The 15,339-nt window shown below is 42.3% G+C and overlaps 1 protein-coding gene across 1 annotated transcript in view; it reads right to left on the bottom strand.

The window, feature by feature from the left end:
- Window positions 1–15,339, bottom strand: part of LOC145414445 (uncharacterized) — a 103,545-nt gene that overhangs the window by 35,781 nt on the left and 52,425 nt on the right. Inside the window, exon 16 of the mRNA XM_080284001.1 lies at window positions 9,911–10,094. Coding sequence (XP_080140127.1) covers window positions 9,911–10,094 — 184 coding nt within the window. The remainder of the gene's footprint in view (window positions 1–9,910; window positions 10,095–15,339) is intronic.

The raw sequence follows: 15,339 nt of genomic DNA, 5'->3' as shown, positions 1-15,339 counted from the left end.
TCATAATACATGGCAACATCATGCAACATTTTGCAGTATCAGTTGTTTACCAACCACCACACTGACTGGATGTGTCAGTGTATCACACATTCTAAATCTTCATTTACAGCTTTCAGAGGTATGTTTATAAAAATGTCCAGCAGCTGTGGTAATCCAGGAATAATAAATAGTATCCTGTGAAAGGCTCATTTCAATAGAGAAAAGAGAAACACTGCACCTGTCTGATAAAGACTGAATCACACGCAGTAATTCATCACTAGACGAGCGCAGGGAGTCCACCTATAGAGAAACAATCTCATGATCTCAAGGTAAGTAATTTTGGTACATATGTAACAGATAGTTAACTGTTATTGTGACTGCAAAAAGCGAGTGGGAAACAAACAGAATTGGGGTAATTAAGGAAGCTATCAGGTCATCATTAGCAGTGTTTACAAACAATTTCTCCAACTGGCCGTGTTGTTTACCAACCACCGCTCCAACTGGATGCGTCAGTGTATCACGCATTCTAAATCCTCATTTATAGCTTTCAGAGGTAAGTTAAAAAAAATGCCCAGTAGCTGTGGTAATCCAGGAATAATAAGTAACCTGTGAAAAACTCATTTCCATAGAAAATATGGAATGGCTGCGCCCGTTCGGTAAAGAATTAAGCTAAATTAATTGACGACACGTAGGCAGCTGAGGGCAACGACGAAACCGTTTCTGTTGCTGCTACACTGAGCTCTAAGGGATTTGTGAGGGAGGATGATGATGAGGAAGCAGCATGAGGCAGCAGCACACTCACCTCGTGCTGAGAGGCTGTAGTCTGCCTCAACCCTCGGATACCCTCCCCCCTTCCCCCGTCCATTCAAGCAGTGTTGTCAGTCAGAGTCAGGTAAGAATCTTACAACATTGTTCACATCCATTAAATATGCTTTACTAATTTCTTTTCCAGATTGTTAGTGTTTGTTGGTGACCAGTTTGATGTAGGTATGGGAGGTAAGGGGGACAAATTTTCCAAGATGACAGACTCAGAAGTAACTTTCCTCATAAGATTAATTATTTCTAACTCAAGGAATTCTCAAATCATAGCCTGTGCCCAGTCTTATAAGACCACAATTTAGGAGATTCTACTGTATACCCAAAGTGTAAAATAGACACAGTGGAATAGCAGGTGAACTTTTGTTGTTGCGTTTATATGACTGATCTTACTTGAGCTGGTGCTGGGAAAGGACCCCATCATGTGATGGCACTGTAAGCTATCCAGTCTGAATGTATCTGTAAGTCACGCCCACTTCACCCTGCACCTAACAGTTATTGTACGGATGGCACGGTTGTATCACTTAGTGTCTTACCACAAAGCTGGTAAGATCTCTTCCGATATAAGAATGTTTTAATACCTGTAGATCTGCAGGTATTTGTACCACACAATTTTCCCTTACACCACTACAGTATACTCATGAGTGTTTTGTCTATGGAAATTAATTTGCAGAAGGTAAAGAAAGACTACAGTAATAAAACTGGAATAAGTAGAAGAATGGTTGGAAAATGTTTGTACAGTACCCTCGCGTCCAGCACGGTAATATTGTCATGCATGGGTCACGTGTTGGACCAAAAACATGTTGGACTAACAATAGAGCTTATGGGGAAAAATGAATTATGTCAGCAACCCTCGGAAAAGTCACCCTAAATACCTACCATATACCTATACATATATTGGTACTGTTGTAATTATAATAAATGGTACTGTGCTATGAATGATAACTAACCTTTTAGGATAGTGTTGGTGGGCTTGCTGGGAATGGAAGGTGGTATCCAAGGCAGTAGTTAGTCCTACTGGGTCCCCGGAGGATGGCTGCTGGCGTCACTAGCGGGTAATGGCTGTTGCTCCTCCTCAACCTCCCTCATAAATCCTTCGAACTCAAACCTCCCTCATAAATCCTTCGAAATCACACTCAGAATCACTATCTTTGTCCATTAATCCTTGGCAAAGTGCATGCTTCTCACACTGTTGCCAGAGCCTCGTCTCGTGACTGTGGAAAGTGATCGCTGTCGCTGACTCGGTAGAGAATAAGGAGAAGCAACTTTGTTTATAAACTGGTACGCACGCCGATGAGAAGGGTTTCAAAACGATTGATATTTATTCTAAAATATTAATATGTATTCAGTGTCAGGCTAAATGTTCAATGCTGTAGTACGATACATTGTCTGTCGAGTCGCCTGGGTTTGGTCACACTGTTTTCCCCATCGTATCCTTGGCAGGAATCCATCCAGATGAATTCCAAATGCCCGTGGTATCGTCAGCAATTTTACCACGTTACCGTTCCGATTTACCATCGTATCCTCGGCAAACCTGGTATGAAGTGCCGTGTGATAGCCTTCGGCTGCCAGGATCTTGTCTTAAGTTTTTGATTATGATCACGTTGGCTTCATTCGTGTCGTAGGCCTTGGCAATGTCAACTTTCCTCTCCCCTTTCTTCTTCCTCTCGATGCTTTCTAGCTTGGTGGCCTGAGGGAGGTGCCGATGCTTCTTGGGGTTCTCAGAAGGCTTCCTAGACATCGTGAGCAGGGTAAAATGCAGTAACAAGGGTAGAAAATGCAGCAAGAAAAAAGCACCTTGCAATGCCATTATGCGACTGAGTGGCTCTGTGGTGGGAGAAATGTAAACAAAACATCACGTGACACCAGAAGCGTTTTTAATTGGGCGGCATCACGATCACGTCACGATAGCGGGCGGGGAAGGCTACTTGATCAGAAGTTTTTCATTGGCTATCATCATCATGGGAATGTCCAGTATGGCCGTGTTGGACCGGGGGTGATCGTGCTAGAGTGAACTCTGCGGATTTGGCCCACTTCTCGGAGCTCTGCGCGTGTTATGCTAACACACTCGTGTTGCAGTAATTAAATCGTATTAAATAATACTAATTAATTGCTCACCGTGCTGGACTAACGCGTGCTGGACGCGAGGGTACTGACTTTTTACTTGTCAGTGATTTTTCCAACAATATCGAATCAGTTCAAGCATAAAGTAAGAATTCTTAGACAGAAAGTTATCATGAGTACTGTACCATGGTTACTTCAAATTTTTTGAAAAATATGGAAGAGCTAAGGAAGAGAATTTTTTATGCAAAGATTTGCAAGCACATGGACTTCTATGTTTGGGTGGTGTCCCCTACCACCTTTTCCTCCCTTGTCTCTGTGTACCACAGTCCTCCCCCCCCCCATCTTTCTGTCTCTCTCTCTCTCTCTCATAATGTACAGTGGTCTTGAATAACGAACGCAAACCATTTACAGTAGTGACAAAAAAAAAATCCATCTATCTGTCTATCTAATGTCAGATGCCTCAGTCCTGTAAGGGGTGGCAACAAACAAATTGCTTCCTTGTTGCCCTGTCCAATGCCGCTTCACTGCCTTTCTCCCAGCTCACACATCCCTCTCTCATATACCTCTACACTCCATCCCTCCCTTGGCCTCCCCCTCTGTCTCCTCCTCTCCACCTGACTTGCATACACTCTCCTCGTTAGTCTCTCGCTCTCCATCCTCTTCACATAGCCAAACTGCCTCAGTGTATTTCTCCTAACACGTCCTATCACATCCTCATCCATGCCACAGCGCTCCTTCACTTCCTTGTTTGTCAGTCTGTCTCTTAATGTAACTCCACATGTTCTTTTCAAGTAATTCATTTCCACTGCTCTCATGCTTGACTCTTGTCCTTCCAACAAGGTCTAAGCTTCACTTCCATGCGTTAGAGTTGATATCACAATGCTGTCATGCAGTGACTTTTTTTACTTCTATGCTTACTCTCTGTTCCCTATCACTGCTCTCAAAGAACCAGCAACCTTTCTTCCCTTCTGTACCCTTTCAAGCACTTCACCCTCTAAACTTACATCCATACTCATCACACTACCCAGGTGCTTAAATGCACTCACATTCTCCATTTCTTGCTCATCCAGCCTCACTGTACATTCAGTGACTTCATTTCTCTCGAAAATCATAACTTTACTCTTCTCAATATTCAACTTTAGATCCCATTTCTCACACACACTCCCAAACTCATACACCTAGCCTTGAAGTTCCCCTTCGTCTTTACTTAATGATACAGTATCATTTGCAGACAACAGCACAGGGAGTTTCCAAACACTACCGTCTCTCATTTTGGTTGCTCCAACATCCACTGCCCTACCTTGTATCTCTTATATAATCCCATCCATATACAGATTGAACAACCATGGAGACATGACACATCCCTGTTTCAACCCAACATTCAGACAGAAAAATTCACGCAATTCACTATCTGCACGCTTTGCAGCCTTAGCACCCCAATACATACTCTTCACGGCATTCAACAACTTCCCATTTACTCCATATATTCTCATTACTTTCCACATTCCTTATCTATCCACCCTGTCATATGACTTCTTCAAATCCATGAAGGCTGCATACAACTTCTTTCCCTTCTCTAGAAACTTTTTTAGACCTAATATTGAACATCTGATTTATACAACCTCTTCCCTTCCTAAAACCTCCCTGTTCTTCTCCATCTGTTATTTCCCAAACTCTGTCAGTATCCTACCATATACTTTTCCTATTACACTAAGAAGATAAATGCCCCTATGATTATCACACACTTCTTTTTTCCCTTTTCTTTTGTACAGGGGAATAATTATACCTGACTTCCAATCCTCTGGGACTCTACCTTCCTCCAAGGCATATCTGCACATCTTCCACATCCATTCTACTACTGTCTTTCCCCCATGCTTCAACATTTCACCACACACACCATCAGTTCCTGGGGCTTTCCCCATTTTGACTTTCTTCATTACTTCCTTTGCTTCCATCTTACTGATTTCTTCCTCACTTCTCACCTCTCTCCTTCTCCCAGCCATTCCCCAGTCACTTATACTTGCTTTACTTTCATTCCCTGTGTTCAATAGTTCCTTAAAGTGTTTTCTTCATCTGCTCACTTTTTCTTCCTTCTCCACTAGCAGCCTACTATTTTTATCTTTCGCTCCCCGACTTACTTCTTTATCACCCTATGTAACCCTCTTTATCACTTTCCAGATCATTTCCTTACATTCCCTCCAGTTTACACTCAAATTCCTTCTAAACTCCATATCCACTCTCTTCTTACTTTCTCCTACTGATCTTTTCACCTCAGTCTTCCTCTCTACATATAACTCACTCTTCCGTCTCCCAGCTTCCACCATGCCCCTGTTTCTCATTCACTCACTGTCTGCTTTCTTCTTTTGTGCCACAGCCTATCTCACCTTTTCATTCCACCATGTTGTTCCTTGCAACCCCTTTTGTCTTCTCTTCACCCCACACACCACCTCACATTCTTCACAGATTTCTTCTGTGAATATCATGCACATACCTTCCACGTCACGCTTCTACTCCAGATCATGTTTACCCAATTGCTCCACTTCTCTCTTATATTCTGCTTTTTTTGCATCCTCTTGCAACCTATCTACCCTTCTTGTTTGGTTTCCTTCCTTCTGTCCTTCCCTTTTCCCATTCCTCCATTTCATTTGAACCTTGACTTTCACCATCATTAAGTGGTGGTCAGAAAGTCTACTCACCAACCTCTGTATGCTCTTGTATCCATTACACACCTTCTCATTCTGTTATCCACAGACACATAATCAATCATTGCCTTCCGTTCATTCAGTTCACCACCCACCCTTCTCATCACTCGCCACGTATACCTTTGGATCATTTTGTGTCTAAAGAGGGAATTGGCTATCACCAGCCCCCTCCCTGCACAAATGTCTACTAGAGCACCGCCATTCTCATCCACTTCTGCAGGCGCATCCCACTCTCCATCTACTCTATCCACCATCACATTCTGTACTTTTCCATTCATGTCTCCAATCAAAAACACTCTCATTCCTTTCAAACATTTCCATGCACACATCCACATTTGTCCAGAACTCTTCTTTCACTCTACTTGCACAATCTTGCGTTGGCGCATACACACACACGGTTGCCCAAATTTGTAGTCCAACTTTTATTCATACCCACACAGTCCTCGAGCTGACAGATCCATACTGTCATATATTTTCCTTCCATCTCTTGCACGCAACAATACATACTCCTTCTTTTGCCTTCTCATTCTCACCTACTCCTGCTTATGTACCCCATCCATACTCCCATTCTCTCACAGTCTCACCTCTCCATTTTATCTCAGTTATTCCATATAAACCTTTTTTTGCAGCCTCATGCAACTGGATAATCTCTCTCTCTTTCACCCCATCATTCATTGATAAGTAAAAAGTGGTATAAACATTTTTCAACCATTCTTCTATTTATTCTTATTGTAATTTTATTACTGTATCCTCTCTTTACCTTTTGAAAATCAATTTCCACAGACAAAACATTCACGAGTATACTGTAGCGGTGTAAAGGAAAATTGTATAGCACAAATAACTGCAGATCCACAGGTATTAAAACATTCTTATATTGTGTGGGATACTGCCAGTTCTATGGTAAGATGCTAAGTGATACAGCCATGCCAGCTGTATGATAACTGTTAGGTGCTGGGGGAAGGGGGCGTGGCTTACAGATACATTCAGATTGGATAGCCTTTAATTTAAATGGACAGAGGAGCTGTCTGGCTCTGAGAATGCCCCTGATCTCCTTCCTTGTCTCCATCCAGTCTTCTAAAAAGGAAGACAGCAGACAGGAGGAGAAGGGCATCATCAGCCTGCCGTCCACCAGATTCATGTATAGATGAGTCTGAGGCCACAACAGCAGCATTGCTTGGGGCACACCTCAGACCATGTTTTCAAGAAATGGCACATGAATACAGGGCCAAAGTAAGGGAGAAGCCAGAATCAGTGAAATGGAATAAAATATATCTGGACAGCTTGTGGAATGTATATAGGGATTGCTTAGTTAGGAATGCTAAAGTGGTGTGTGGTGTGGCAGGAGTAAAAACAAAGAAGAAAGATATGACATGGTGGGATGAAGAGGTTAAGAGAGCAGTGGAGGGAAAGAGGAAGAAGTAGCTAGAATGGATACAAAACAGGTTCAGTTGAAATAAGAAATGATTAAATTGAGAGCAAGAAGCACGTAAAGAGACTAGTGAAGAGGAAAAAGGAGGTAAATGATGATATAGGAAGAGAAGTGAATCCAAATTACTCTGAAAATAGGAAGTTGTTCTGTGAAGAGGTGCAGAACTGTAGAAATGACAATGGAAAGAAATGTGAAAGTGTGAAGGTTGTAATTGGTAGATTATTAACCAATGGGGATGAAGTAAGGACCAGATGGAAAGAATATTTTGAAATTGTGATGAATAGGAATGGAGAGAGCAAAGCGATTGTTAACATGATTGGTTTTGGGGGTGTACAGAGAAATTAATTAACCTCTTGAATCTAGTGATATAACTTATTGCTTGATTCTTGATACCTTCAGCCAGTTTTATTTTTTAGAGAAGATTTCTTCTTATGAAGGCATTAACAAAAGCCATGTCTGACTCCTCTTGTTCAAAAAGTCTCTTCTGAGCTAAACAGAATGGTATGGATATAGCAAGAATAAAACGGAAAATACATCATCTGGTTGAGGGGTTAAGTAGACTCCATGGTACTTATTTCTGACCACATCCCCCAGACACCCTACCAAAAATAACTAAATTATGGCAAATGTTTCGGAGAGCCTCGGAGGACAAAATAACTGCCCAGGACCCCAACCAAATGGGCAGATTTGCATGGCCATGTGGAATGTGAGAGGTGTGAATGAGGAGAGCAAGAGGGTGGAAGTGGTGAATGTGTTCAATAGTGCGAGATATGCCATGGTGGCATTGTGTGAAACAAAGATGGAAGGGCGTGAAGTGGAATGAGAGGGTGTAAAGTGTGTAAGGTCAGGCATGAATGGGTGAGGAAGATGCAAGGAAGGAGTTGCTTTGTTGATTAATGAAGTGTGACAGAGTGGAGAGATTACAAATGTGTCAGCTCAAGATGTATGTTTGTCAAGTTCAAGGTTGAAATGGTGAAAGTGGCAGTGATTGTAGATTATGCACCGTGTGATGAAAAGGAGCAAAACAGAGCAAGACAAGATTTGGGTTCTCGAGTATCAGTCTCTCTCCCAGACAGTTCCTCTCTCTCTTGGTCCAACTCACTCCTCTCAGATTGGTCTTGCACACCACAATCATATGATCTGACAACCCTTCACATTGTTCGCTCACTGCCATCGTATCAGCAACACTACCCAGCATTGATTTCTCTACAAGCACGTAATCAGTCAGGCTCCTTTCAACAAGATCTCCGTTCCCTCTATAACATGTATATTTGTGTATCTTTGTGTTTGAAAAAAGAATTACAAATGCACAGCCTCCTTTCCTGACACATGTCCTCCAGTTGCTTCCCATTATCATTCTCTCCTGGTACTCCATTATTACCCATTATATAATTTACTGGACCAGTGCCTACTCACCCATTCATGTTGCCCATTATGATCACTTTATAACTCCTGCGCATTTCTCCCACTGCTTCATCCAGAGAATGGATGACAATAGATTGGTAAAAAATGTATATCTGAGCGACTTTGAGAGAGGGAGGAGGCGAGGTAGGCCAAGAAGTAAGTGGAGGGATATGGTGGATGAGTGTGTGAGGAAGAGAGGTATGGAAGTTGGTGAGGATGAGACCAAGCTGGCTGGATGAATTTTTTGCAGAGAAGCACATACCCAGGGATTTGGCACCCCTTTCTAATGCAACAGCTTTCGGATTGGCTCTAGCAGATAGGTATATGTGAGGCTACAGAATGTGGTGAAATTTTTTGGCCTATTTGATGAAGCCAGGATTAAGAGGGCCTGAATGGTGAGTGAATGGAAGCATGGCCCATTGAATTGAGCAAACTTTGGCTGTCTGGACGTTGCTACTTGTTACCCTGCCCTAGGATGGGAAAGGAGGTCTGGATGGTGATGATGTACTTTAAAATATTCTTACATGAGGAATTGGAAAATGTGAGTACGTTTAAGTACTTGGGTAGTGTGATGAGTAAGGATGGAGGTTTGGAGGGTGAAGTGCTTGAAAGGGTACAGCAGGGAAGAAAGGTTGCTGGTTCTTTGAAAGCAGTGATAAGAAACAGGGAAGTGAGCATGGAAGTGAAAAAGTTACTACATGACAGTATTGTGATACCAACTCTAACGTACGGAAGTGAAGCTTGGACGTTGTTGGAAGGACACAAGTCAAGAGTGAGAGCAGTGGAAATGAGTTATTTAAGAGGAGACTGTGGAGTCACATGGAGAGACAGGCTGACGAATGAGGATATAAAGGAGCGTTGTGGTGTTGATGTGGATGTGACAGGAAGCATTATGAGGAACACACTGAGGTGGTTTGGCCATGTGGAGAGGATGGAGGGTGAAAGACTGACGAAGAGAATGTATGTGAGTGAGGTGGAGGGGGGAAGAGGGAGGGGGAGGCCGAGGATGAGATGGAGGGATGGGGTGGAGAGGTATATGAGAGAGGGGGGTGTGAGTTGGGAGCAGGGCAGTGAAATGGCGGGGGACAGGGCGACTTGGAGGCGATTTGTTTGTGGCCACCCCAAATGGGATTGAGGCGTCTGGCAATAGATAGATAGATAGATTATTTTTGCCATCTAGGTCTATGTATATATAAACAATACATAAGTATTGTAAATAGAATAATATGGTCTAGTTTCTATAATACAGTAAGTTGTTAAGGAGACTAGAAAGTTTCCTCACTATTATTAGTAGTAGTTGCAACCCCAGGCTTATTTGAATATGAACTCAGTGTACTGCAGGCCGAAGTCACACGTCTGCTGCAGTCCACCATCCTCCCTTTGAGAGATAGGGAGGAGATTGAGCTGTGTTTGTATAACCAGGTAGCTCCACCACCTGGTCACATCAGTGTCAACACTCGAAGATGTCCCTCTCCAGCACTAAACCTTCTAAGCCGCCAAGAATACAACCCCATACCTTGTACTTTGAGTAGGAGGCGCCACGGCCACCACTTATGGTCATAAAGGAGCTGAGACTGAGGACAACCCTGACAGGGTGGTGTGACTGCCAGGCTGCCACTGCTGCTGCTGCGACGATCGGGTGACAACGGTTGATCTTACCACCAAACGAACCACCAATGCGTCGGACTTCAACATTAATGCTGGAAAGTAGGACCACAGCCACACTTAACCCCCTTCACTATGATCTATTTATCTCAGGGGTGGAAACAAACAAATCACCTCCATGTTACTCTGTCCTCTGCTAGTGGGCTGCCCTCTCTCCAGCTGACACCCCCTTCTCTCATGTATCTTTTCACCCCATTGCTTCATCTCATCCTTGTTCTCCCCCTCACCCTCCATCTCACTCATATACACCCTTTTAATCAGTCTCATTCTCCATCCTCTCCATGTGACCAAACTGTTTCAGAAAATTCCTCCTACTGCTTTCAGTCACATCCATATCAACACCACAATGCTCTCTCACTTCCTCATTTGTCTACCTGTCTCTCCATGTAACTCCACATGCACCTCTCAAATAACCCACTGCTACTGCTGTCACCCTTTACTTATATCTTTCCAACAGGGTCCAAACTTCACTCCATAAATTAGGGTGGGGATCACAATACTGTCATGCTGCGACTTTTTTTTTCTTCCATGCTCACGTCTGTATTTTTTATCACTGCTTTCAGTAAACTAGCAACCTTTCTTCCCTGCTGTATATATATATATATATATATATATATATATACAGTATATATTCATTCATTCATTGCCAGACGCCATGTATCCCACACGGGGTGGCCAAGGGCTTAGAGTTAATTGTTTTACAGGGAGGGGCTCTAATCCTCCACGAACCCCACTTGACACGTAGGGATGCCAACAGCATCTGGTGTTCCCAGGCGGTCACGCATCCAAGTACTAACCAGACCCAACGTTGCTTAACTTCGCTGATCGGACATATATATATATATATATATATATATATACACACACACACACACACACACACACACACACACACACACTGAACAACACAGAAACATAGCACATTCCTGCCTTGCTCAAAAATTCAAATAGAAGAGCTCCATTAGTTCACTCCCCACATGTACTGCAGTCCTACTGCTGTCATACATACTGTACTCTTGGCAGCATTCAACAAGTTCCCATCTACTCCAGATATTTATAATACCCTCCATATTCCTTGTCTGTCTGCTCTGTTATATGCCATCTCCAGATCCATGAAGACAGCATACTGCATCTTTCCCTTCTCTAATAACTTTTGCACTAAACATCTTTGAATGAATATCTGATCTATGCAACCTCCTCTCTTCCAAAAATCTTATTGTTGTCTAACTAATTCTGCATTTATTGCCCTAACTACGGTATCAATAAGTATCCTAACGTACTGTATATCTTTCCAGAAGACAAATACCGTGCTCTTGTTTTGTTCCTGTTCCTTTATGTGTAAGAACTATTATACCTGACTTCCAATCCTCTGGAATCTGACTTTCCTTCCAGGCCAATCTTCACGTGTTCCGTAACCATTCTATTATTCTCTCTCCCCTCTTGTATTTTGACATTTCACCTCAAACTCCATGAATTCATGGGGCTTTAACCATTTTGACTTTCTTCATTGCTTCAGTTGCATCCATCCTACTGTTCTTATTTTCCCTACTCACCTTTCTTCTTCTCCCAGCCATTCCTCAACCACTTATTTTTGCACTACTTTTGTTCCCAGTATTCAGCAGTTCCTTAACTTGTTTCCTTCATCCTCTTACTTTCTCTCTCTTCTCCACCAGCATTCTGCCATTAACCCTTTGGTGTTTATGGGTTCGGTGCAAATTTCATGCACTCATTACCATTTGATGCAGGCTGCGTCTGCGCACATTTCAACCGCTCGTTACCATTTGTCGCTGGTTGCGTCGAATGATATACCCGTTTATTTGGTTATGGAATGATTTCTGGGCGAGAAGAAAGCACCACTTGTGTCACCTTGTATCCCTCTGTCGCACTTAACGCACTCTGCATCCAGTGTCACCCCACTGTCCCAGTCAATGTGCTGTGAGCCTTGCTTTAGTGTAGGATAATTTCTTTTTGCGTTCCATAAAATCGGCCCTAACTGATTTCCAGTAGGATCTCACCAATAACATCTAATTGGTGCAAGAAAAACGTCGTTATTAGTGAAAACATTATTTGCGTGACATTAAAATACATGTATAGAGGGTTTATTGGTGCCGCCACTGCAGGACTTTTATCCACTTTTCCCACCTGGAGCCCTCCTATCACTACTTTTTTTTAGCTGAAATAGTAAGATCAGTTATTAAGTCATCATGAGTAATATAAACCTCACCTTAACCCCTACACCGCGGGCATGTTTACCGATGTTTTGCGTGTGCCGCGGGGTTATTCGGGCTCCGACAGACTCTCAAAAAATATTTGCCAAAAATCAGTTATTAGTCCTAGAATATTAAAATTATATATGCTTATGGCACATACCTTCAGCTTTCTCCTGGAATGTTTGTTGAGCCTTCGTCAGTTACCGTAGGACTTGTGGAGACCTCTGAAGTTGGGTAACGAAGTCTCCACTTTACAGTTCCCGACAACCCGTAATATGATTACCACAGCCAGATATAAACACTATAAATACTACTCTATGATTTTCAAGTAGTTTGGGATCCATACTCCAAAAAAAAAAACCACTGTGAAAGCATTGAAAATTATGAGCGCGTCTGACCGCCGCACTTCCGCTAGTTCGCTCTTGGTACTCTGTCATTTATTATTCATAAAACCCCTCACACTTTATATTTCTATAACTACATAACACTTATATATATCTACAGTCTTTATCCATAAGTTTCCTTCAGTAGTATTAGTTTATTGCCACAGTAGGGATTCAATTTCTTTCAGTAAAATACATAGCATTCACTTTCTCGTCCTGTATACTGGCATTGAGAGTGAATGTCACTTTCATCTTCACTCTCTCAACTCATAGTATTCAGACATGCTATAGTGAAACTTTCACTTTCATTACTCCTAGGGTATATACTCGTATTCTTATAATACTACTCATTTATGTTTCTATTTACGTTCTCTATTTTATTTACGTTATTTACATTTATATTTTATTTACACTGTGTTATGCACTGTCACTTGAAGTAACTTATAAAACTATTTTCCATTGTTCACGTATATTTACATTCATTACTTTCACTTGCTGTTTACACATTATTTACACATTATTTACAATTCCACTTGCACTGTTTTACTCAATAGAAAGATCGTAGTCACTCTTTTATCAATTGTCAGCCCTTTACCTCTTTCCACACGAGGTTTAGTAGGGGGTAAAGGTCACAGGGCCCTTGCATGGGGGTGAAAAAAGGCCCTGAAGTCAGCAAGAGGATGAGCCGTACCTCCTCTTCGGAATCTGAGAGAGAACTGCTAGGAAGGCCGGCCCGGGTTGAGAGGCCTACTTGAGGGTTATTCAGCACTACCAACGTAGCTCTTGAAACAGCTAAGTGTAGCACTGATATGATTGGCAGGAAATCTAGACAATACATTATAAATTTGGTAGTTCCAGGTGAATGTAAATATCACTTAGGCTTCTCCCTTCCCTCCTTACATGTATATTTATTACGAAAATAGATTAGAGGCCTACTTAGGAGATATATAATCAGAGCTACCAATGTTAAATCTTGAAACAGCTTTGTGTAGCACTGATATGATTGGCAGGAAATCTAGACAATACATTATAAATTAGGTAGTTCCAGGTGAATGTAAATATCACTTAGGCTTCTCCCTTCCCTCCTTACATGTATATTTATTACGAAAATAGATTATACGGAATATTTCAAGGGGAAAAAAACAGCGAAAATTAGCGAACGAGTGCACGTGAGGTGTTGTCAGGTGATAATTAGCCAATTCCAGGTGTATGGCACTCTCACTTACCTTATTTCTTTCTTGTATATATTATTTGGTATAAGAATACGACATAGGGCTTATTTCAATGGATGAAATCAGTGAAAAATTCCAGGGAAGATTTACTTAGCGTAGCATGGCCGGGCAGGCGAGAGGCTAGGGTAATGGAGGGGGGGTAGGGAGGGGAGTCAAGAACGGGGAGAAATGGCTAAATTGTCAACAATGGATGGGAGTACAGATGAGATTAGGAGTGCTGACTAGTGTTGGACATCGGCAGTACTGATAGATGATACAAGCCCCCACTTGGAAGCCCGGGTGAATTCAAAATAACACAGAATCACAAAAGCGACGCCCCGCGGTATGATCCCTTGCTCCCAAGCGTCACGAAAGTGACGCCCCGCGGTTAAGGGGTTAAAGGAGTTATGAGGTGTTTGTTATGATGATTGTTTTGAGGCTTGCGCATGGATGCTACTGCAGCGTACCCCCTGACTCCTCGCTGGCCTCATCCCCACTCTTGCCTCTCATGCCAGGGTCACTTACTTCCACCAACACTTCATAAGACCCCATAAAGTCAAAATCTTCAGGAAAGTCCCCAATGTCATCAGTGTCATCATCTACTCAACCCTTCTCTGTCGTTCTTCCTCAGCTGGCTAGTTGTGAAAGAAAGTGAGTGATGAGTGACTGATGGCAGGCATTCATTCGATCGTGATACTGTTTATGGTACAATATTTTCTTGAAATCTGATTTACAATTAGTCATTAATTCTGATGGTTGCTTTCTCTATGTCTCAGCAGACTTGAGTTGTGGCTGGAGTGCCAACCAGGCATGCTTAATGGTTGCCAACGTTATATTATTCCAGGCATTGATGAAGAAATTTACGGCCTGTTGAATGTTATATTTCTTCCAGAATACAGTAATAGTCATTATGTTGGGGGTTGCAGGTATGCCAGGTGGAGCAGGTGAGTCACATGGGGCTGTGGAGGTGGAGGGGGAGGCAGATTGTGAGTCAGGTGGGGCAGTGGAGGTGGAGGGGATGGCGGCAGGTGCATCTGTGGAGGTGGCGAGGGGAGGATCCTCCATCTCCTCCTGGCTACTGCTCACATTTTTCAGCGATTTCCTTCATCTCTTCTTGTTTGTCTGTTTCATTCCTCTTCTTGTTATGGACATATTTGCAGTATAACAACTTGGCATTCGTGATATAACCGTTATTCAAGTGAATCCAAACGTTATGAAAGAAACTGGGTGTCTACTCTAACTTACTGTTATTTGCCGAAAACATTATCGTCAAAGTCGTTATTAGTGAGACCCTACTCAGTAATTCTTTGTGCGTCAAAATGTAGCCAAATAAATTCCCTGTAACTTTTTGTCAGTAATATTTGCCATAAAAATTATATTTCTGTGAAAACAAATGAAAAGAACTGAAATTAAAATAAAATTAATTAAGGCATAATTTACATTCATCTGATCTTTTTTACAACACCCTAAGCAAGT

Source organism: Coenobita brevimanus, chromosome 99 (genome assembly GCF_032717465.1).
Source record: "Coenobita brevimanus isolate Jiangsu-jjx chromosome 99, ASM3271746v2, whole genome shotgun sequence".
In the NCBI taxonomy this organism is placed as follows: domain Eukaryota; kingdom Metazoa; phylum Arthropoda; class Malacostraca; order Decapoda; family Coenobitidae; genus Coenobita; species Coenobita brevimanus.
This window is presented reverse-complemented; position numbering and strand designations above follow the sequence as displayed.